Source organism: Sorex araneus, chromosome 6 (genome assembly GCF_027595985.1).
Source record: "Sorex araneus isolate mSorAra2 chromosome 6, mSorAra2.pri, whole genome shotgun sequence".
Classification (NCBI taxonomy): domain Eukaryota; kingdom Metazoa; phylum Chordata; class Mammalia; order Eulipotyphla; family Soricidae; genus Sorex; species Sorex araneus.
The window spans coordinates 63,408,856-63,428,913 of NC_073307.1; the positions used below are offsets into that span (position 1 = coordinate 63,408,856).

Genomic DNA, 20,058 nt, shown 5'->3' on the forward strand with positions numbered 1-20,058 from the left:
TTGGGGCTAATGAGTCAGGCCCGCCCTCCGGACACCTGCCCCCAACAACGTCCTCACAATGGCCGGAAGACCACCAGGTCCGAATGGGAACCGTGCAGGATGAGGGACCCCTGCAAAGGTCATCCAGCTCCTGGGTGCCCTCCTGGGCAGGAGACCTGGCCAGCTGGGCTGAGAGACGGAGCCGGTGCACCCTGGGGTGCTGATCCCTCCCGCGCACCTGGAGCGCCTCGCTGATGTTGCCGTTGTAGCCCACCATCTCGCCTTTGCCCGGTTCCCCCTTGGCGCCCTGCAAGACAGAGGAGGGGGCGGGCCCGGGTCAGCGGGTGGCCCCAGCACAGGTGCAGGGGACAGAGTGGCAGGGGTAGAAACGTGCCAGCCTGTCCCGGGGTCCAGAACCCCCCGAGCAGACCCCGCATGGGCAGCTGGACCTCGGTGGGTGGACCAGCCCCCGGATTCTGCGATCCTGTGATCCTGGCCTGGTCGCAGCCTTCCCCTGGCCCCTCCCAGGCCCGGCCACGCCCCTGTGACTCCGGGGAGGCCCCTCCTGTGCAGTGCCGCTGGGTGGGACGCCACGTACCGGGGGGCCAGCGGGTCCCTGCACTCCAGCTGCTCCGGGATCCCCCTGTGGACGGAACACGGGGGTAAGGAAGGGACAAGGGGACAGGTCACTCAGGTGGCCCTGTATTTGCAGCCGGGCAGGCGGCCCGGGCACTCTGCTCCCTCCCTGGGCAGGCACAGACGCCAGGGGTCACTCATCCCTCACCCTGCATGAACCATCTCCCTTTCCAGAACCTTCCGTCCCTTCCCTGTGGGGCTCTGTGGCCCCTCTGTCCCCTCCACCCTGGACAGTCCTCTGGGGCCATGGAGGGCCTGGCCGGCTCTCCTTTTTGAGGTCCCTCTGCTTATGAAAGGCCCCATCTGTGCGGGGCGGGGGGCAGTGCGGAGCACTAGCAGGGGTCAGGCACGTGGCGCCCCCCCCCGGCTCGGAGCTGGGGTGTCCGTCATGGAGACCCCGATAGCGGGGAGTTCCAGCCCCAGAGGGACACAGCCTTCCACCATTCCCCGCCGCCCCCCCCCTCGCTCAGCATCGGAGAGGAGGGGAGGAGCCGGGCCCTGGTCTCTCCCCAGCCCACATCTCTACCCCTCAGCACGTCTGCTGTCTCCAGAAGGTTCTCTAAGGACGGCCCAGCGCCAACCCTGCACCCGACTCCTGTGGGGGCCTGGCTGTGGGGGGTCCGGTTCCAGGACACTGACACGGCCGTGCTCATGGCCGGGCCTCCGTACCTTGCTTCCTTGCTGTCCAGGGGCCCCGGCCTGGCCCTCAGCGCCAGCTTCTCCCTGGGGAAGGAGGGCAGGGCTGAGGCGTGGAGTGCGGCAGGTCAGGCCTCTTCCACTGCATGGGCTCCTCGCTCCCCCTCCCTTGGGCCCCGCCCAGGGCTCCCCCCATATCCCGACACCCTCCTCCTCCTGCTTCTGCCCCAGTCACTAGCACCTCCCGGCCCCCTCAGGACACCAGCCCAGGAGGGTCTCAGCCCCCCACAGAAGCACTGATCCCCGCAGAGATGCTGCCCCCAACAGAGATGCTGACCCCCACAGAAACGCTGACCCCCCCAGAGATGCTGCCCCCAGCGATTCTGACCCCCATAGAGATGTTGGCCCCCCAGAGACACTGACCCCCTCACAGAGACGCTGACCCCCCCCAGAGATGCCGACCCCTCACAGAGGTGCCGACCCCTCCTTAGAAGCCCAGCCCACACCTCCCAGGGCTGCTCAAATCCAGCGGCCCCTGCTCTGGGGGTCCCAGCCAGGTCTGCAGGCCCCTCAGTGCAGGGAAGTGGCGGGCGGTTCATTACAGGGGGGGCCCTGCTGCACCTGGCTGACTGCTCAGAGTCTGGGGCCGGGTGTGGGGGGGTCTCTCTGACTTGGTTATGTCACCGCCACTGGGATAGGGGCTACCTGGGGGCAGCCCCCCGGCCTGCTGACCCTCCTGAGCCAGCGCGGGCAGTAGCAGGGGTCTGGGACACAGAGGATGCACGTCGAGGTGCCGTTCCCCAGGAGAGACTCACCTTTGGCCCCGGGGGCCCCGGGAGTCCTGGGGGTCCCGGCTCCCCTCTGCCTCCTCCAATGGCGTTTCCTGCGTCGCCCTTCTCTCCCTGAGGGCGAGCGAGTGAGTGAGCGAGCGTCACCACCGCGGGTCCCCTGGCTGCCAACCCCAGGGCTCGGCAGTATCCCCGCACCCGACACCCTGGGGGGGCTAGTGAGGGCTGGTGGGCCCAGGGGCTCGTCAGGGCAGCCCGGAGCATGCTCAGTGATGCTCCGGGCTGCCCCCGCCCTCAGCGTGTGGGGAACCTCTGCACAGACCCTGACCGGAGACCAACTAAAACGGGGCGGAAGTGACAGTAAGTACAGCAGCGGGGGCATTTGCCTGACACACGACAGACCCGGGTTCGATCCCTGGCATCCCATATGCTCTCCCGAGCACTGCCGGAAGCAATCACTGAGCGCAGCTGGTTGTGGCCTCCAAACAAAATAAAGCGTAGCCACTTTCTGGCTACTCAGGCCCTCCCCTGTGGCCCCCATGATCTCCCCTCCCGGAGAATCTGGCTGTGTTCCAGTGCTGCTCCGTGCCCGGTCCGGAAGGGACGGGGTGGGCATGTGAGTGCAGTGGGCAGTGGGCATGGGCCCGCGGCCAGACTCACCTTCTGCCCCAGGAGTCCAAGGAGCCCGGGAGCGCCCGCAGCCCCCTTCTCGCCCTGCCGAGGAAACACACAGCACGGCGCTGGGATACCTCCGGAATGCTCTAGAAGGACCCAGAAGCCAGGCCTTCCTCTCCTTCCTCCCTGGCCCTCTGAGAGCAACCTCCAGGAGGCCTCTGCTTCCTGGGGCCACCCCTCGGTCCCTGCTCCTTCCCCAGACCCTTTCACACGGGTGACAGGGTGATGGCCTGTGTCACTGTCTCATGCCAAAGGCCAAGACTGTCCCTTCAGGGCTGTGCTGGGGCGTCCAGAGGGCCTTATCCAGGGAACCTCTGGGCCCTACTCTGCCCTTGCACTGCGGGTGGCCTGGAGGCCCTCCTAGCCACTTCCTCCCTAGGGAGAGAAAAGGCCCCAAACTTCTCAGAAAGGAGCACTGTAAGAAGCTCGCCTCCTTGTTTTCCCGGGGGCTGGAGTGATAGTCCAGCAGGGAGGGCGTTTGCCTTGCATTCAGCTGACCCGGGTTCGATCCCGGCATCCCATAGGGTCCTCCAAACACTGCCAGGGGTAATTCCTGAGTGCAGAGTCAGGGGAGACCCTCGAGCATTGCCAGTGTGATTCAAAAAGAAAAACAAACAGAATCTCGTTTTCCCCAGAGCTGCCGCTGAAGGCCCTAACCCCCCCCGGCCCTCCAAGTGTGGCTCCTCAGACAGAGCGGGCTGGGCTAGGAGGCGGCTGGTCAGCCTGGGCCCCTGACTCAGCAGGCCCCGTGTGCTTGTCTAAGGGGGAATCAGGACACGAACAAGTCGGGTGGGCAGAGCTGGGGCTGGGGCGCTGTGGACAGGGGCCCCGGGAAAGCCGGAGAGAGGCCGGCCCGGCTTCCCGCAGCCGGTCTCATCCGCCCACTGCCTGGCGGGAAGGCATGCCGGGGCCGGCCACCCAGTCTGCGCCCTCGGTCCGGGCAGCTGGGGCACACTTGGCGTCTCTCTGCCGTGCCTTCTTCCTCAACCCCAGCCACGGAGCCTTCTCGACGCGGGCCGGCATGCCCCCCCGCTAGACTAAGATGCTCCTTCACTGCACAGCTGGGCCCCATGGCTGACCCCCTTAAAGAAAAGCCAGGGAGCTCTGTGGTCGGGAGACGGCTTCTCCGGCCCCCGAAGGTCGGCACTGGCTCTCAGGGGTGGCAGCTGCTGCTCTGAATCTCGTATTTCCCAGATGTATCTGACCGAAGAAACATTTTTCTTTTTTAAAATTAGCAGGTTTTTGTTTTTGTTTTGTTTTGGGGTCACACCTGGCCATGCTCAGGGCTGACTCTTGTCTCTGCTCTCAGGAATTACTTCTGGCGGGGCTCGGGGGACCCTATTGGATGCCGGAGATCAAACTCGGGTCCAACATGTGAAAGGCAAGCGCCCTCCCCACTGTGCTATCTCTCCAGCCCCTGGAAAAGTTTTCAAGTCTCCCTCCCTCCCTCCCTCCCTCCCTCCCTCCCTCCCTCCCTCCCTCCCTCCCTCCCTCCCTCCCTCCCTCCCTCCTCTTCCTCTCTGCCTCTCTCAGGGGCCACACCCAGCAGTACTCAGAGCTGTTCCGGTCCCAAGCTCAGGAGTAACCCTTGGCCCTGCTTGGGGCCGTACGTTTTGCTGGGCCTAGAGTGGGCGTGTCTGCACACAAAGCAAATGCCTTGACCCTTTTATTTACTTTTTTTTTCTTTTTGGGTCACACCTGGTGATGCACAGGGGTTACTCCTGACTCTGCACTCAGGAATTACTCCTGGTGGTGCTTGGGGGACCATAAGAGATGCTGGGAATTGAACCCGGGTAGCTGCATGCAAGGCAAATGCCCTCCCCGCTGTGCTATCCCTCCAGCTCCGTGCCTTGACCCTTGTACTATCTCTCCGGCCCAAGTTACATCTTTTTAATGTGGCGTTCAGGTGGGTCCCCCATGTTCAGGGGCCTGAGGGCCGCTTCCATGGATTTGGTCACCTGAGTTGATGATTCAACGCCAGGATGCAGAGGTACAAGGGCCCAAGCGGGCACAGGCGTCTGTGCCTGGAGGTGCCCAGGGGCCCTGTGTGTGGCTGGAGGTAGAGCCAGGCTCGGCCCTGAGGAAGGCCTGTGTCCTGACCCGTGTACCGTGTCCCTGACCCTGTCAAGTTCCATCTGTTATCATCCCGGATCAGGGTCCTTCTACCCTCCGACACCAGCCTGGCATTCAAACACGCTGTCCGAGGGCAAGAGAGAGAGGACAGGGGTTAGGGACTCGCCTGGCACGCTGCTGACTCAGGTTCCATCCCTGGCACCCAGGTGGTCTTGCCAGAGTCAGCCTTGAGCACTGCCAGGTGTGTTCCCCCAACCAAAGCAGAAACCCACCAACCCCGCAATGGTGCAGTGTCCTAGACAGGCCCGTGACGTTGTCGCTGGGGTCCACACTGCTGTCCGTGGGGACTGGCCAGGTCAGGGGCAGAGGAAGGCAGCACCATCCTGGCCACAGACAGGCCTGAGCTCAGCTCAGGAAGGCCCCACTCCCGGGCTGGCCTCAGGGGGCCCAGAGCAAAGCCCCAGGAGTCCGGCCCGCCTCCAGCCCGCCCTGCTCCATGCAGCCCAGAACGTTCCCTGGGGTTCGGTACCTTGGCTCCTGGGGTCCCAGGCTCACCCTGAAGGGGGAGAAATAAAGGAAAATGGGTGAGAAAATGGGAGCACAAGGCAGGAGGAGCTTGAGCGGCTCCAGGGGCCACGGCTCCAGCTGGGCGCTGCCCACCTGCCTTCCCTGAGGAAGATCCCCCCAACTTCGGCAGAAGGGGCGGGAGGCCTGAGGGGGCGTTTGGCTGTACGCAGACGCCCAGACGCCCAGGCGTGGCACTCAGTACAGTGGCGGGCCTGTACTGTCCCCTCAGTACAGGGGAACCTGCTGGGGCCAGCCGAGAGGCGCCCGGGATGCAGGGGCTGATGGGCTCACTGCCCAGTGCTCCTCAGGCCACACCCCAGTGTAAGCCAGAGGGCCACGTGCCAGCGTCAGGGTGTTCAAAAGTGAGAGCCTCGTCCACTCCCAAGGAGCCTCGAAGCCCGAGCTGTCCAGCTTCCCTCTGCACCCCCAGCTCTCCACCCAGCCCCTCACAAGGTGCCACTGACCTTCATCCCGGCCACCGCGATTCCTGGCGCCCCCTGGAAGAGAGAAAAGTCAGGTGTGGGGAGGAGGGGGCGCCCCCACCCCCGCCCAAACAGCGCCCCGGGTGAGGAGCGGGATGGAGACCCAGTGGGAGGTATGCCTGCGTGGGCCTGGCACCCACCCGGAGGGGGCTGCCGAGCTCGGGGGGACGTCCTAAGAGGCCCCGGGAACACCACTGGGGTCTCCTGTGGGGCCCCCCAGCTCCTGGGGGCATGACAGGCACTGTGTCCGGGGAGCTGGGCAGGGGGGTAGTGGCGTCACTGGGGGAGGGGAGGAGGGCGGGCGAGGCTAGTGGGCTGGGACGGCCCCTCTCCAGCACCCCAGGTGTGCGTGCAGGGCCCAGGGCTGGGAGAGCGCAGGGGCTGAGTGCAGTTTGCTCCTGAGCCCTCCCCGCACCTGCTCCCGGGCGGGCGAGCAGGCTGCTCACTCAGGAAACCCAGCGAGGGGCCCTGGTGGGCCTCGGGATGGCCTGACTGGGGCTGCTGAGGGCCTCGGGGTCTAGGGCAGCTGGGGGCAGGCAGGGAGGGGTCGGCTTCTCTGGCGTCCCCCGATGGGGTGCCCCGGGGCGGTGGGCACTGTGGAAGTACCTTGGCGCCGTGCTTGCCGGGCATCCCTGGCATGCCCCTTTCTCCCTGGGGGAAGAGACGAGAAGCAGCGTGAGGGGAGCTGGGGGCGCGGGGCTGGCCCTGTTTCCAGGCTAGAGCAGGCGGCCATCTTCTGGCCACTCCCGCCAACACCCTCTCTCGCCTCAGAGAGGGCTCCCTGGGAGCCCAGTCCCAGAGGGGGTCAGGGAGATGGGATGTGTGTGTGGGTCTTTAACTTTTTTTTCTTTTTGGGTCACACTCGGCGATGCACAGGGGTTACTCCTGGCTCTGCACTCAGGAATCACCTCTGGCGGTGCTCAGGGGACCCTATGGGATGCTGGGAATCGAACCCGGGTCGGCCGCGTGTAAGGCAAATGCCCTAACTGCTGTGCTATCACTCCAGCCCCGGGGGTCTTTAACTTTAACACCAGGGGCATGGCAGGGCCCTGACTGAGCGCGCAGGTCCGCACCATGGCCAGCAGAGGGCGCCACAGGACCTCCCTGACACCGGGCAACCTTGACAAGCGGTCTCACGCCATGAAGGGTCCCATCACTCTCTTCTCAGAGGCCCGGGTCCCCTGCTAATATGCCAAAGAGCACAGTCATGTTGACTCAGAAAGAGACACTTCCTGAGTTGGGGGGACAGGTGGGAGGTCAGCTCGGGCACCCTCTCCCCGCCCCCTGCCCCAGCCTCTCCGGAGGACGGCTGTTAGTCCACCCTCTTCCTCTCAGCCCCCTCCCGCGCCCCTGCCCTCCTCGGCCTGCCTCTATTTCGGGGGGCTGGGCTGAGAGTCAGGAAAGGCTGTGCGTGTGACCCCAGATAAGCCACATTCACTCGGGCAGGACCCTTGTCTGCAGAATGAGATTAGGCCGACACTTCCTACTCAGCCAGGCTCCCTGGCCCCCTCCACCCCCCACAGCCGCCTGTGCGTCCTCAGCAGGGACTGAGGGCCGGGGAGGGAGAGGGAGGGAGAGTTCCTTCAGGAGCCCCGGGCGTGCTCAGCCCTGTGGGTCTGGAGCCCATTCACAGGAATGCCCCCTGGACCGCTCTGAGGCACCGCCCTTCTTGCAGAGATGGAGACCATTGCCCCCTCCCTCCCGTGTGCCCAGGCTCCTGGCTCCTTGCACCCCCACCCGGGGGCAGCTAGCCTGCCTGCCTGACCACACACAGCCACACGCACTCATGCGCACACATATGTAGGCACATACACCACATGCACACATGGGCACACATACCCGTGCACAGACAGATGTACACACATGCATGCACACACTTGTAGGCACATACAACGCATGGACACACACACCCATGCAATGCACACCATGCTCAGACATACGCACACACAGATGCAGACCCACACACGTAGGCCCAGACATAGCACACACATGAATGTCTGTGCATGCACATAACTGCTCCCTGCAGGCAGGCGGCAGGGTGTCCCAGTGACTTTTGTCCCCTAGGCTCACCCACTCTCATTCATCTTTCTTCAGGGTGCGTCCCAGCAGGCCGCCCCACCTGACCTCAGAACCCACCGATGGGTGCATCTGTCTGTAGCAAGCACCCTTCCTGGGCGGGGCGAGTGCAAGCAGGGGAGGGCACATGGGCGTGGGGACCCAGGCTGTGTGGAGGGGTGACTTGGGCTGCTAATGGACTTGCCACACTGCAGAGCTTCCCGGGAGCCTGTCTTTGTCACAGACCTTCCTTCCTATTTCCCTGCTACAGTGATTCTGCCAGGAAGAGAGAGAGCGATTCTGCCAGGAAGAGAGAGAGCGATTCTGCCAGGAAGAGAGAGGGCGATTCTGCCAGGAAGAAACTGATTCTACCAGGAAGTAGAGGGAGTGATTCTGCCAGAAAAAGAGAAAGTGATTCTGTTAGGAAAAGAGAAAATGATTCTCTTGGGAAAAGAGAGATTGATTCTGGTAGGAAAAGAGAAGATGATTTTGTCAGAGAGAGAGAAAGCGACTCTGTTTGGGGCGGGGGTGAGGCTCAGTGGCTGAGTACCCAGCATACATGTGTGAAGTCCTGGGTTCCAGCACCCCCGCCCTCTCTCCCACTGGGATGCTATTTAAGGTTTCTAGTGTGGCTGCATTTGGATCCACTCACCGGCTCTCGCTAACGCCACCCTCCTGTTTGTTCGTTCCTAGCCTCGGTCTCAGTTTATTCCTCTTTAGCCTATTTGCTTCCTCGGGACCCCCAGAAGCCCCCCTAGTGAGTGCTCAGCCTGTTTTGTCCTGCAGTGGGTAAGTGACCTGGAGCCGGAGGTGTGGACGCAGGGAAGCCAGTCTCTCCCTGTGGGAGACCATCTCTCAGCACCCCTGCTGGACAATGGCCCACAGGGGGACGGCCCCTCCCTGAGTCACGGGGAGCACAGGAGGGGGAGCGCGGCGGCCTGGAGCCCCGCACACCGGCCCGCTCTCCTGCAGGGCCCCGCAGCCCATCCCAGCATCAATAGGGTCTCTATTCTGCCCCCCACTTCCAGGTGGGGGATCCATCCGTCATGGCAGACAGGCGGGGCAGCGGGCCCTGCGGTCGGCCGGGGCCTCTTAATTTGGTGATTTATTGTTTGTTGAACCAGCGGGGCCGGCTCTTGGCTAGAAGCTGGCAGTCTGGGGGAGCCGGGGGGCTTCAAGGTCAGCTCCCAGCGAGGCAGGGTCAGGTCAGAGCAGCCGGGGTAGATGAAGGAGGACAGGCTCTGGGGGGCGGGGGGTGGGAGGCAAGGCAGACACAGACCCTTTGTTCTCTGCAGGGGGGGGAGAAAGCCTGGCTGAGCAGGGAGGAGGCTGGGGGGAGCAGGAGGCTCAGGCCCCGAGCCTAGACCGGGGCCCTTTTACAGGACCAGCTCTCCCCACAGGGTTCCCAGGGCTTCTTTCCGGGAAAAGGGTGGAAACGACAGCGCCTCCTGCAGCCCAACCGGGGCAGCTGTACCTGAGCCAGGGCCTTTGGGGTCCTGCGGCCCATGGGGCTAAGGCAAGCGACAGGCTCGACCTGGGAGAGGGGGACTCTGTAATGAGCTCCCAAAAGAAAAAGTCAGTGCTCATTCATCTTTGGCCTTTGGAGGGGAGAGGGAGAGAGGGGGGGGGGGAGAGAGGGGGGGGAGGGAGGGAGGGAGAGAGAGAGGGAGGGAGGGAGGAAGGGAAAGAGAGAGAGAGGGAAAGAGGGGGGGAAGAGAGAGAGCGTGGGCTGGGGCCAGAGTGTCCTCAGCGGCCCCGTGACACCTCAGATAGATCTGGGGGCCAAACGGTGTCTCAGCCCCCTCCACCTGCGTTGCATGACATGCTGTGGGTGTGCCGTGGGATTTCACAGCCTGGAGAGAAAGTGTCTAGGGTGGAGGGTTCCTGCTTCTCTGTCCTGTACGGAGAGTCCAGTGCTCGAGGGACCCTGAGGGCTGGGGGCACTAGGTGGGGGCATGGACTGCTGCAGGAAGTCCTGGGGAGAGCAGAGAAAGCGGCTCTTTGGAAGCCCTGTCCCCCTCTCCAATCTGGGGGAGAGTCCCCCAGGAGCCCAGGGGCCACAGAGGAAGCGCCCACTTCTCACCTTCAGGGACTCAGCTTCCCCCTTTCCTTCTCCTGGAAAGGAGGGGCAGGCCCAGCAGGATTCCTGGGGCTTGGCGGGGTTCCCCAGACTCCAGAAGCCAGATAGTTTTGAGCCAGGTTTGGGGGTTCAGATAGACCCAACTTCACTGCCTCCAGCCTATGATCCTTTGGGGATTCACCTTTGGGAGCCCTAGTTTGCCCATCTGTAAACTGGGGCTGAAGCCCAAACTCACCTCCCAGGGAGGTGCCGAGGCTCTGAGAAGCTGATGCAGGCAGTGCCTGAGATGGGGCCTGGCACGGACCACAACCGAATCCTGCCAGAGCCCCTTCTTGGCTTGGCATCACGTGGTCCTTTTGATTGTGGGACAGAGAAGGGGGACGCAGGGCGGGATGGGGGAGGGCCACAGCCCCGAAGCTTAACTTCCAGACTCCTATGGGAGTCAGCCTCAGCCCTGCGTGAGACAGACCAGCGCTGCCCAGCTCCCCGCGCCTCCTTCTACGCTCGCCCTGGCCAGTCCCCGGGGGGGGGGGGCAGCCCGGCCTCGCATCAGGAGGCAGATAGCGTCACGCCCCTGGGTCTAATGGTGTCCACATGGGCCTGCCACGGTTCGTGCAGAGTCTGGTGTCCCCGTGAGGGGCGGGGGCAGCTCGGGGCCTGCTGGCCGTGCCGGGCTTTGATCTCCGGGAGCTGGTGGGAAAGTGGCCCGCTGGCCCCAGAGGCGGCGCATGGAACTAATCACTAGCAAATTGCACTGGCCGAGAACAGGCTCTGCCGAGGTTCCCATCCACCCCCCGCCCCCCGTCCTGCGCGCGTGTCAAGTCACAAGTGACGCAGACACGAGGGTCTCTCTGTGGCCCTCACAGCCCCCCGTGACACTCCGGACACAGGGGCCAGCCCCGTGGCCCCTCTCTGCTCATCCTGGCCCTGGCGCCTGCTCTCTCCTGAGCAGAGACCAATCGCCTTAATGTTGGTGTCCCGAGATGCCTCAGCCACAGCAGGCAGACAGAGGGAAGGGGAGGAGGGGGGGCTTGGGGAAGGAGCCAGAGGGGCAGGGCGTCAGCGACCCGGTGGCTCAGCAGGGCGTGAGACCCTCGGAGCAGACGTTTTGCACCACGGGAGAAGATAGGCTTCCGGGCTGAACTCGTGAGCTGGAGCTTCTAATGCCAGCGGCGATGGCGCACCTGCTGTGCAGCCTCAGACAGAGCCTGTGCCTCTCTGGGCTTCTCATCTGACAGCAGGGATTTGGCCCCCAGCCCTGGCCCCTGGGAGCCAGGGACTGCGCGGAATGCAGCTAACCCGAGCTAGGAAGGATTGCCGTGTTTCAGAGGCCCCGAGGGGCGCAAAGGTCTGCGGGCACAGCAGTCCTGGGGGCTAAGCCGCCCACCGAGCCCAGGGGCGGGGCCTGGGGATGCGTGCAGTCCTCGAGGAGTGGTCCCGAGAGGCCTTTGCTGAGGGTTGCCCAGTGCACCCTCTGACCTCTGTGGACGGGCAGGGGGGTTGAGATGCTGGAGGCGGGTGGGGGCAGCACAGCGACCTCCCGTGGGCCCAGAACTCGAGAATAACAAGCTGGAGCCTGGAGGCAGAGGGAATCTTCCAGAAACCAGAGGGAGGCAGTGGGACAGGCCTCCAGATTCCACGAGGAGCAGGCCAGTTGTGAAGGGGAGCGGGGGTGGGAGCTGGCGGAGGAAGAAAGGGTGGGGGAGGGGGGCCGAGAAGGACCCAGCTAACTCCCCAGAGACCTGGAAGCCACCGCTCTGACCCGACCCGGAGGTGGACGAAGTCTGACGAGGGCAAAGACTCAAGATGCCCCCAAAGCGGCAGTTCCCCCGAGTTGGAAGGAATTTTTCTTTTTCTTTTGTCTTCTGGGTTTTTCCTTCTTTTTTTTGGGCCCACACCCAGCTGTGCTGAGGGCTGCCTCCTGGCTCTGCGCTCTGGCATCACTCCTGGCAGGGATCAGAGGCCATCTGGGGTGCTGGGGACGGACTCTGGGCTGGCTGTGTGCGAGGCAAGCATCCTACCCACTGAGCATGCGCCAAGCCCTGTGTTGCCTCATTCGCTGGGGAGAGGAGCAGCTTCCTGGGGGCTGGGAGTCGGACAGACACGAGCCAGAGGAAGCACAGTCTTGGCCGGCAGTAAGTGGTGGCCGCGACCGAGATGACTTGAACGGGGGCCAGAGAGATAGTACAATGTGCAGGGCACCTGCCTTGCATGCGGCTGACCCAAGCTCGATTCCCAGCATCACATAGGGTTCCCTGAGCCCCGAGCACAGGAGTAAGCCCTGAGTGGTACAGGACTCGAACCCTTGGAACTAAAATAACTGGAATGTTATTACTGTTAAAGGTAACGCCCACCGCTGGGCCACTGGTCGGGTCATTCTCCTGAAATGCCTCTGACTGGCTGAAGGGCTGGGTGGGAGATCTCTGCCTCGCCCGGGAAGGCTCTGGGAATGACCCCCAGCATGAAGAAGACTGGGGGAGGCCTCAAAGGCTTTGCTAGTCTGAAAGGTGTGAGGGGCAGAAGTCGCAGGAGGGGCTGCTGAATGCTCCTCAAGGGGGCCCAGGGGACATGCCAAGTGACCTGGTTTTTTGTTTTGTTTTGTTTGGGGGCCAGCCCTGACCATGCTCAGGGGCTACTCCTGGCTCTGCACTCAGGAGTCACTCTGGGCGGTGCTCAGAGGGCCAGAAGGGATGCAGGGAGATCAAGCCCAGGTTGGCCGTGTGCAAGGCAAGCGCCCTACCCTTTGCACTAGCGTTCCTGCCCCTGGCCTGTTTGGAAAGGCCACGGAGAGACCCCCAGCCCCCAGCCCACGTCAACCACCAGACATGAGGCAGCTTTTCCATCCCTCACCAAATGTGGCCGTAAGTGAGAGTGTGGGGGACCCACACCCCCAGCACCTCCAGGTGCCCCCCATGTAGTGGTCTGAAGCTGGGCATTTAGGATGTTCCTTTTCTTGCAGGAGGCAGGGCTAGGCCAACGCACTGCCCAGGGCGCCCTCCCGTCTGCCTTCTCCCTGGACCCTCCAAACTGCCCCCTTGGGGCCCCCATGCAGTCAGCCCAGCGCTCACCCCCTCGACTCGCCCTCTAGGGGGACCCCGGCCTGCCTCCGCCAGACACTGACACCAGGTGGGCAGTGGACACCCTCCTGGGCCTGAGGCCCATCTGGACCCCGCGTTGCCCAGGCCACCGCCCACTTCGTGTGCCAACCGGGTGGAGACTCAAGCCTCTATTTTGGCAGCTTCACAAACACGCCACAGCGGCAGGCGGGGGCTGAGCATGTGGCAAGGTGGTGCACAGCCAAGGCCCGCCCGGCGTGCATGGGGTCACCCCTCGAGCCCCCAGGCTCCGCTTCTTACCTTCCGGCCGTGGTAGCCCTGGACTCCAGGGTCTCCCTGGGGGAACAGACAGAGACTGCTAAGGGCAGACCCAGTGCAGACCCCCTCAACCAGTGCTTGCCCCCAACCCCGGTCCCTGCCACCGTCACAGACTGTCCCACTCTCCAGCGAAGGGAGGACATGGCAGGAGCACGGGAGAATGTGCACCAAGGGTTTGGGTTCCACACACCACCCGCCGAGGGGCCCATGAGACCTTCTCCCTTGGGGACTCCCCACGCATGCAATGTTTCGGCAGGATTGGTGCCTTGCAGCATCTCGTGCCCAGAGCCTGGGCGGTGGGTAGGGGGTCCCCAGCCTCTGCAGGCGAGTCCCTTTGACCTGTCCATCCCATCTGGTCTCCCCAGGGGCCAGGACCCCTCCCACTTCCAGCTCTCGTAGGGGGGAGGTGGTGGCAGGGGCCTGGCAGCCACCTTCCCTCCCCGACGAGCCCAGAACCAGACGGTTCTTAGGGAGCTCTGAACGTTTCTAAGAGGACAGAGCACTGGGAAGAGAGCCAGCAGGAAGCGTCTCACCGTCTGTCCTTTCTCAGTGAGTGGGGGGCAGCGTTCCCACACTCCCCGCCTCACCCAGAGGCACCCTCACCTTGGGTCCAGGAGGTCCAGGTAAGCCCTGTGGAAGTGAGAAGAAAGCGTGTGACCCGGGCTCCCAGGTGGGCGGCCGAGGTTGTCAGGTCCATGGTGGCGGCTGGCTGGCCCCGGGGGCCGTGAAGGAACTGTGTGTGCTGGAAAGAAGAGGCTCCCGGATTCCCACCCGGGTCTGAGGCCTGCTGAGGGCATGTGGGGACAGTCGGCCCTCTCCCTCCCTGCGGGCCTGTGGGCTCTGTGGGCACCCCTGTGCCTGCCCGCTGGAAAATAAGTCAGTGGTGGCATGTGGAAGGGACAGTGTGGCTTGGTGCACTGGGCCGCCACCACCTGCTAATTGGAGCTGTCCCTGCGGAAAGCCAGCCTTGCTCGGGGCCCGGGCGGCCGCAGCCGCTGTGGGGCCGGTGTGGGCGCCCTGGGCGGGGGGAGGAACCGCCCCAGCCGGGCTGGAGACAGGGCAAGGATGGGGTCTGTTTCTGCTAAGCCCAGGCCTTCTGGTTGCTCCCTTTATACACAAGACCCCAGAGAAAGCCACCTGGCGGAGGTCGGCACTGTGAATCTCCAGCCCTGTTTTTGGGGGATCCTTCACCATTTGCTTTGGTTCAATTTCCCTCGCCCTCTTCCTTTTGGGGTTTCTATTTTGTCGTCTAGAAATCCCCGGGAGTCGAATGCCCCTGCCGGGGGTTAGGAGAAGTCACAGACACACACGTCTGGGGGTTTAGAGAAGCTGATGTGAGCCCTCTCGGCAAGGGAGGGGGTGCCCTGCTCCGGGGACCCTCCGTCAGCCAACACCGACGTCACAAACACGGCACCTCAGCCAGGGGCAGCCAAGGGCCCCAGGCAGGAAAGCCCGGTGATGTGAGTGGGTGCTGCTTCTCGGGGCCATGGGGGACGGACGGCCCTGGCCAGGTGACGGCCCTTCTGGGACTCTCGTTACGTATTGGAATGAGCCAGAAGCACAAGCATTTCTGCCCGAGCGACTACCTGTTGTCCAAGGGAGCTCATTCGCGTCCTTGGGAGTGGGTCCAGCAGCCAGGAATAGATGTCAGGGGAAGGCCTGCCTCAGCCATGGCCGGGCGTATGCAGAGGGGCGATCTAACAGGGATCTAATGTTCCCACAGCACCAGTGTGGGAACACGGCCACGTGCAGACCCGTCTAGGGAGGGAGACCGGCTGGAGAGGGGCTTTGTCGAGACGCTGAGCTACAGGCTCACACAGCGGCTAGGATGCTTCGGCCTCAGAAGGAAGGCTGTGGTTCATTTTTGGTGGTCGGTTGGTTGGTTGAATTTCTTTGTGGGTCACAGCCGGCAGTGCTCAGGGGCCAAGGCTGGCAGTGCTCTCTATGTGGTGCCCAGATTGGACACGGGATCGCAGCCATGGCCACATGCTAGGCAAGACCCTTGACTCTCAAGAAAGGGACAGTCTTTTTGTTTGTCTGGGGGCCACACTCGGCAGTGCTCAGGGCTTGCTCCTGGCTCTGAGCTCAGGGGTGCCTCCTGGTGGTGCTCGGGAGACCATAAGCTATGCAGTGCTAGGCTGGGCTGTAGCTGTGTGCAAGCCTTAGCCCCTGTCCCACCTCCCTGGACCCCCACACCTTCTTAAATGCTTTGTCCTTTTCTGCTGCCCCCTATGACTCCTGGCCTGGGTCGTAGCTCTGGGGGGGAGAGGCGTTTTCTCTGTGGAAGACCAGGAGCCTGCAAGAGACGCCCAGCCCTTTCCACACTCATTTGGGTACATTTTTGAGTCTTAGCCAGGGCTTGATACAAGGGACTTGGCGGCCGCTGGCCTCGCCCTGTCACCTGTGTGTGACAGGAGCCTGGGTCCCTCCCTGCAGTGTTTGGTTCCCACGGTCTGCAGGCTGCATCCCCCCCACCAATGTACCAGCACAGGCACTTTATTTCGGGGTGCCTTGCTATGTCTGCTGCCTTGCCCTCTGCTTCAGAACTGGCTGGCCCTAAGTCTGGTTTCCTCGCGCCCAGAGGGAAGGGCACAGCCTCCGAGGGAAGCAGGGGCTCTGCCCCCCGCCCAGCTGGGAGGGGCTGCCAGCAATGCGTTTTCCCCTGGACGGCGATCCTGAAGTTGGGGGTCCTGCCCGGGGGGATGTATTTGCAGAACCCGGAAGCAAGCGGTGAGCGTGAGGCCCCTCCTCACATCTAGGGCCAGGTGTTCTGCTGTCTGGCGGAAACTCGGGGGTTCTCGAGGCTCGTGGGAGGATCCCGAGATAAGCGTGAAGAGAGGAAGGGTACTTACAGGCGGTCCCATGGGGCCGGGCAGTCCTGGAGGCCCCAGAAGGCCACTTGGTCCAGGGGGCCCCGGGGGGCCTGGGGGGCCTTGGATGCCTGTCTGGCCCTGTTCGCCCTGTGATCCGAGGAGACAAGTGTCAGGGAGTGCCCAGTGCACCGGGTGCCCGCCCCGCCCCCAGCCGTGCTCTGGTGGCAGGCGGTGCACGTGGCGAGGCTCCATGCAGGGTTGGTGGCGAGGCAGTGCCCCTGGGGCGAGGCAGAGGAGAGGGAGCTGAGCCCCACCGCCCGGCCCCAGGCCTGCTCCCTGCGCCCCCCGCTGCCTCCCCCTGCCCTCTCAGGCTCCAGGTGAAGCTCGAGCTGAGATCAGAGCCCACCCAGTTCTGCCGGGGCCCCTGGCGTGGGGCTGCGGGGTCCTGTGCAAACTGGGTGGAGGCTTCTGATGGGAAAACCCCAGTGACGCTCCCACCCGGCTCCTCGCTGCCCGGAGCCCCTGCTTCTGTGGGGGTCTGGCTCTGCCACCACCACAGAGCACAGGCCAGCCCAGAGGCCCCCGGCGCAGGTCTGGGCGCTCCAAGGGCTGTGTGCCCTGGCGGTGACCTCAGCCCTCCTCAGACAGCTCTGAGGGTACAGCCTGCGCCACCCGGGGCCCCTGACGGACAGAGGGCCCAGGAGGGAGGGACGGCCTAGAGGGCCCTCGGGAGGAGGCGGGGCCTGTCCCATGGGGCTCTTCTGTGACCTTCTCCAGGGCCATCGCTCCTGAGGGGGCGCCTCAGACTGGGGTCACAGAGCACCTAGCCAGTGGGAGCTCCAGGCCGGTCTCCCCTCACAGTGCTCCAGGCTGGCCTCCCCTCACAGTGCTCCAGACTGGCCTCCCCTCACAGTGCTCTAGGCTGGCCCTCACCCCTCATGACCTCCTTCCTGAGAATGCTCCAGGCAGGCCTCCCCTCAGAGAGCTCCAAGCCGGCCTCCCCTCAGAGTGCTCTCTGACTCCCGTGCAGAAAGGGACTGGGTGGTCCCCTGACAACTGAGGGGCAGGTGTCAGGCGTGTCCAGCCCCAGGAGGCCCACTGGAGATTCTTGCAGTGCCTGCTGACGCCTTCTCCTCACAGGGGCCTCCATGGGGACAAAACCGGGGGCTTGGTCCTGTCCTGCTCTGAGAGGCAGCTGAGGGCTCAGAGGGCAGAGGCCAAGGACGTGGGAACGGGCCTCTAGTCCAGGAAAGAGGACTGAGGCTGACCAGTGGGGCTCCCTGCCCTGCCCCAGGAGGAGTGGGGGCGGGTGCCCAGCCGCCAAGTCAGGTTCAGATTCCATCCCGTTAGTTCCCATCCTGCCCCAGCCAGCACACGGAAACATCCCGGGAACACAAGGGCGGGGCTTGTAAAATCCATGTGGTGATTGACAGGGAGTGGCCGGGGGCCCTCCTGCGCTCGTGCTGGCTGAGCGGCTGGTCACTCTGTGAGGTGGCTGGGAAGGTGGCATTCCACGGGCAGGAGATGGCGTGGAGCTACATGAGATGGTCCAGAGAATCCGGAGCTCAGTGCCCGAAACCCAGAGAGGCCTGGACAAGGGCAAGCGAACGCAGTGCAGGCTGCCCCTTTTCATCTTACCTAATTTTTTTGGGGGGGGGGGAGTTGGGGTTTAAGCCACGCCTGATGGTGCTCAGGGATCACTCCTGGTGGCATCAGAGGGGCTATCTGTGGTGCTGGGATCAAACCCAAGTCAGACACGTGCAAGGCAAAAGCCCTACCCACTGTACTATCTCTCTGGCCTCCAATTCTGCCTTCTGCTGTTTTGGGACCGTTGGACATACAGTCAATTGTCCAAGCCTCCATTTAAAAATCCTGAAGGCGGAAGCCTTCCCAGCAGGGAGGTGACGTCACTTGCCTCAGGCCCCGGGCGGCTAGCGGGGAGCCCTGGCGCTCAGCAGCTGAACCAGCTGTGTGCCCTGAGCCGACCCACTCACCCAGCTTGGCCGCCTCAGCTGGGAAGTGAGGACTCACACGTCAGGCCTGTCTTGGCATACGCAGGGGCTGAAGGCGGGGGGCGAGTGAGGGGGGGTCTTGGGGCACCCAGGCGCCGTGCAGACCCTGCCACTGTGTGCTCCGTCTGCTTTTGTCTGAATTCACTGGACTGGAGTGGACTGGCAGTCTGGCTCCTTCCACAGCCCCCGCCGGCCTGGCAGGGCCCAGAGCCGTGCCGACCCCCTTGGCAGAACCCTGGGGGGGGCCTGTGCAAGGGAGGGTGTCTACCTGGAAGGTGCGCCTCTTAATGACCGGGGGCGGAGCCAGGCGCACAGAGTTGAGGAGAGGCAGCAGCTGAGGAGGGAGATGGAGGTGGAAGGCCAAAGGGCAGAGGTCAAAGATCACAGGTGTGCAGCAGGATGCCAAAAGTCACCAGGAGGGCAGGTGGCCGAGAGAGAGGAAGGGCAGAGGAGAGGAGAGAAGAGAGAGATTAGCGAGCATGAGGAAGAGGAGGGTGGGGGGAGCTCTCGCTGCTGGGTGGAAGCGTGTCCCTGGGGAGGAGGACCGGACGCGGGGTGCTGGTCAGCAGCGTCCCCTTCACGGACCGAGTGTGATCCCCCCCCCCCGCTGCCCAGGCCTTCCCCCACATGGCCCTAACGCTGCCCCACCAGCCACCCTTCCCCACCCCTACCCCCGTGGGTCGGAGCCTCAGGAGCGGCTAAATTGGTACTTGAGGCCGGCGGTGTGCAGCAACCCCTGGGTTCTCTTTTGGGGTTGGACGAGAAAGCCCATGTCAGCGAATCTGGGGAGGCCGGGCAGGGGCAGTGCCAAGCTGGGTGTGGTCGGTGTGGGCACCAGCTAAATGCTACCCAGGTCTCACCCTGGGGCCAGAGGGCCTGGAACGCAGACGGCGGGGGAAGATAGCCCAGCATGTGCAACCGCTTTTTCGGGGGGCCGTGTGGGGCGGGGCGTGGGGAAGGGAGCAATTTGCAATCTCCAAATTATCTAACGTAATTTTCTTTTCTGGAAACTCCTGCTGTTCCCAGTCCTGCCGCCCACTGGGGCCGAGCTCCCCGTGGTGGCAGGAAGTGGCCCCGTGAAGATGATGTTGGCACCCGATCAACCTCCTGTTTCTGAAAGACACCCCCAAACCTGTGGAGTGTGTTCAGGCCCCGGGATGCTCTCGAAGGCCTGGGGTGGGGGCAGCCTGCGCTGCGCTTAGGGCAGGGGCTGGGCGGGCGGCAGCTGTGGGGGCAGGAGTGCGGCTCGGGCAGTGGGGGGCAGCTGTGTGCAGGCGGCCTCTGAGCAGAGCGCAGCCTTGGGGCCTCCCGGGACCCACAAACCTTCACGGTCACTATCTGGCTGGCCCGCAGAGCTGCTAGCGAGCCACTCCAGCTCGGGGGTTCCTGGTGCGGGGGGATGAAGGAGTTGTTAAAGATGGGGTGGGGGGCGGCGAGTGGTGAGGGGGCTGTGCTGGCTTCCCGAGTCCCGGGCTTCCTGGGGGGACGCTGCAGGCTGCAAAGACCAGCAGCTCGGGAACCCCCTGCCCGCAAGGGGCCCCCCATGAAGCCAGAGCCCGCACCAGATCCCATTGCTCCTCTCACCCCCGCCCCACAACTCATCAAATGTCTGCCCTCACCCACTGTGCTCCATCACACCTGTCCCCAAGGTGCTTCTAAAACCTTCTGTCCCCACCCTCTTCCTCTTCCTCTTCTTGTGCGGGGTGGGGGGGTGGGTGGGTGGGCGGGGATTAGTGAGCCTGCCTGCTCATCCCCTCCCCTCCCCCCCACATCCTCTCAGGCTGACACACTGCTGAAGTGTGTGCAGTTGTGTTGTCTTTGGTGCGGATGACATAACAATCCTGTGAGCCCATCTTTGCGAATAAACACAGCTGACCTTCTATTATTG

At 63.8% G+C, this 20,058-nt stretch overlaps 1 protein-coding gene across 1 annotated transcript in view; it reads right to left on the bottom strand.

Annotated features, from left to right (window-relative positions):
- LOC129405883 (collagen alpha-1(XIII) chain-like) overlaps nt 1-20,058 on the bottom strand; it is an 844,713-nt gene that overhangs the window by 756,243 nt on the left and 68,412 nt on the right. The window contains exons 13-25 of the mRNA XM_055143572.1: nt 19,494-19,556; nt 18,439-18,504; nt 16,198-16,305; nt 13,949-13,975; nt 13,328-13,363; nt 6,443-6,487; nt 5,819-5,851; nt 5,317-5,343; nt 2,700-2,753; nt 2,067-2,153; nt 1,285-1,338; nt 578-622; nt 218-286 (exon numbers count right to left, since the gene is read on the bottom strand). Coding sequence (XP_054999547.1) covers nt 218-286; nt 578-622; nt 1,285-1,338; nt 2,067-2,153; nt 2,700-2,753; nt 5,317-5,343; nt 5,819-5,851; nt 6,443-6,487; nt 13,328-13,363; nt 13,949-13,975; nt 16,198-16,305; nt 18,439-18,504; nt 19,494-19,556 — 714 coding nt within the window. The remainder of the gene's footprint in view (nt 1-217; nt 287-577; nt 623-1,284; nt 1,339-2,066; nt 2,154-2,699; nt 2,754-5,316; nt 5,344-5,818; nt 5,852-6,442; nt 6,488-13,327; nt 13,364-13,948; nt 13,976-16,197; nt 16,306-18,438; nt 18,505-19,493; nt 19,557-20,058) is intronic.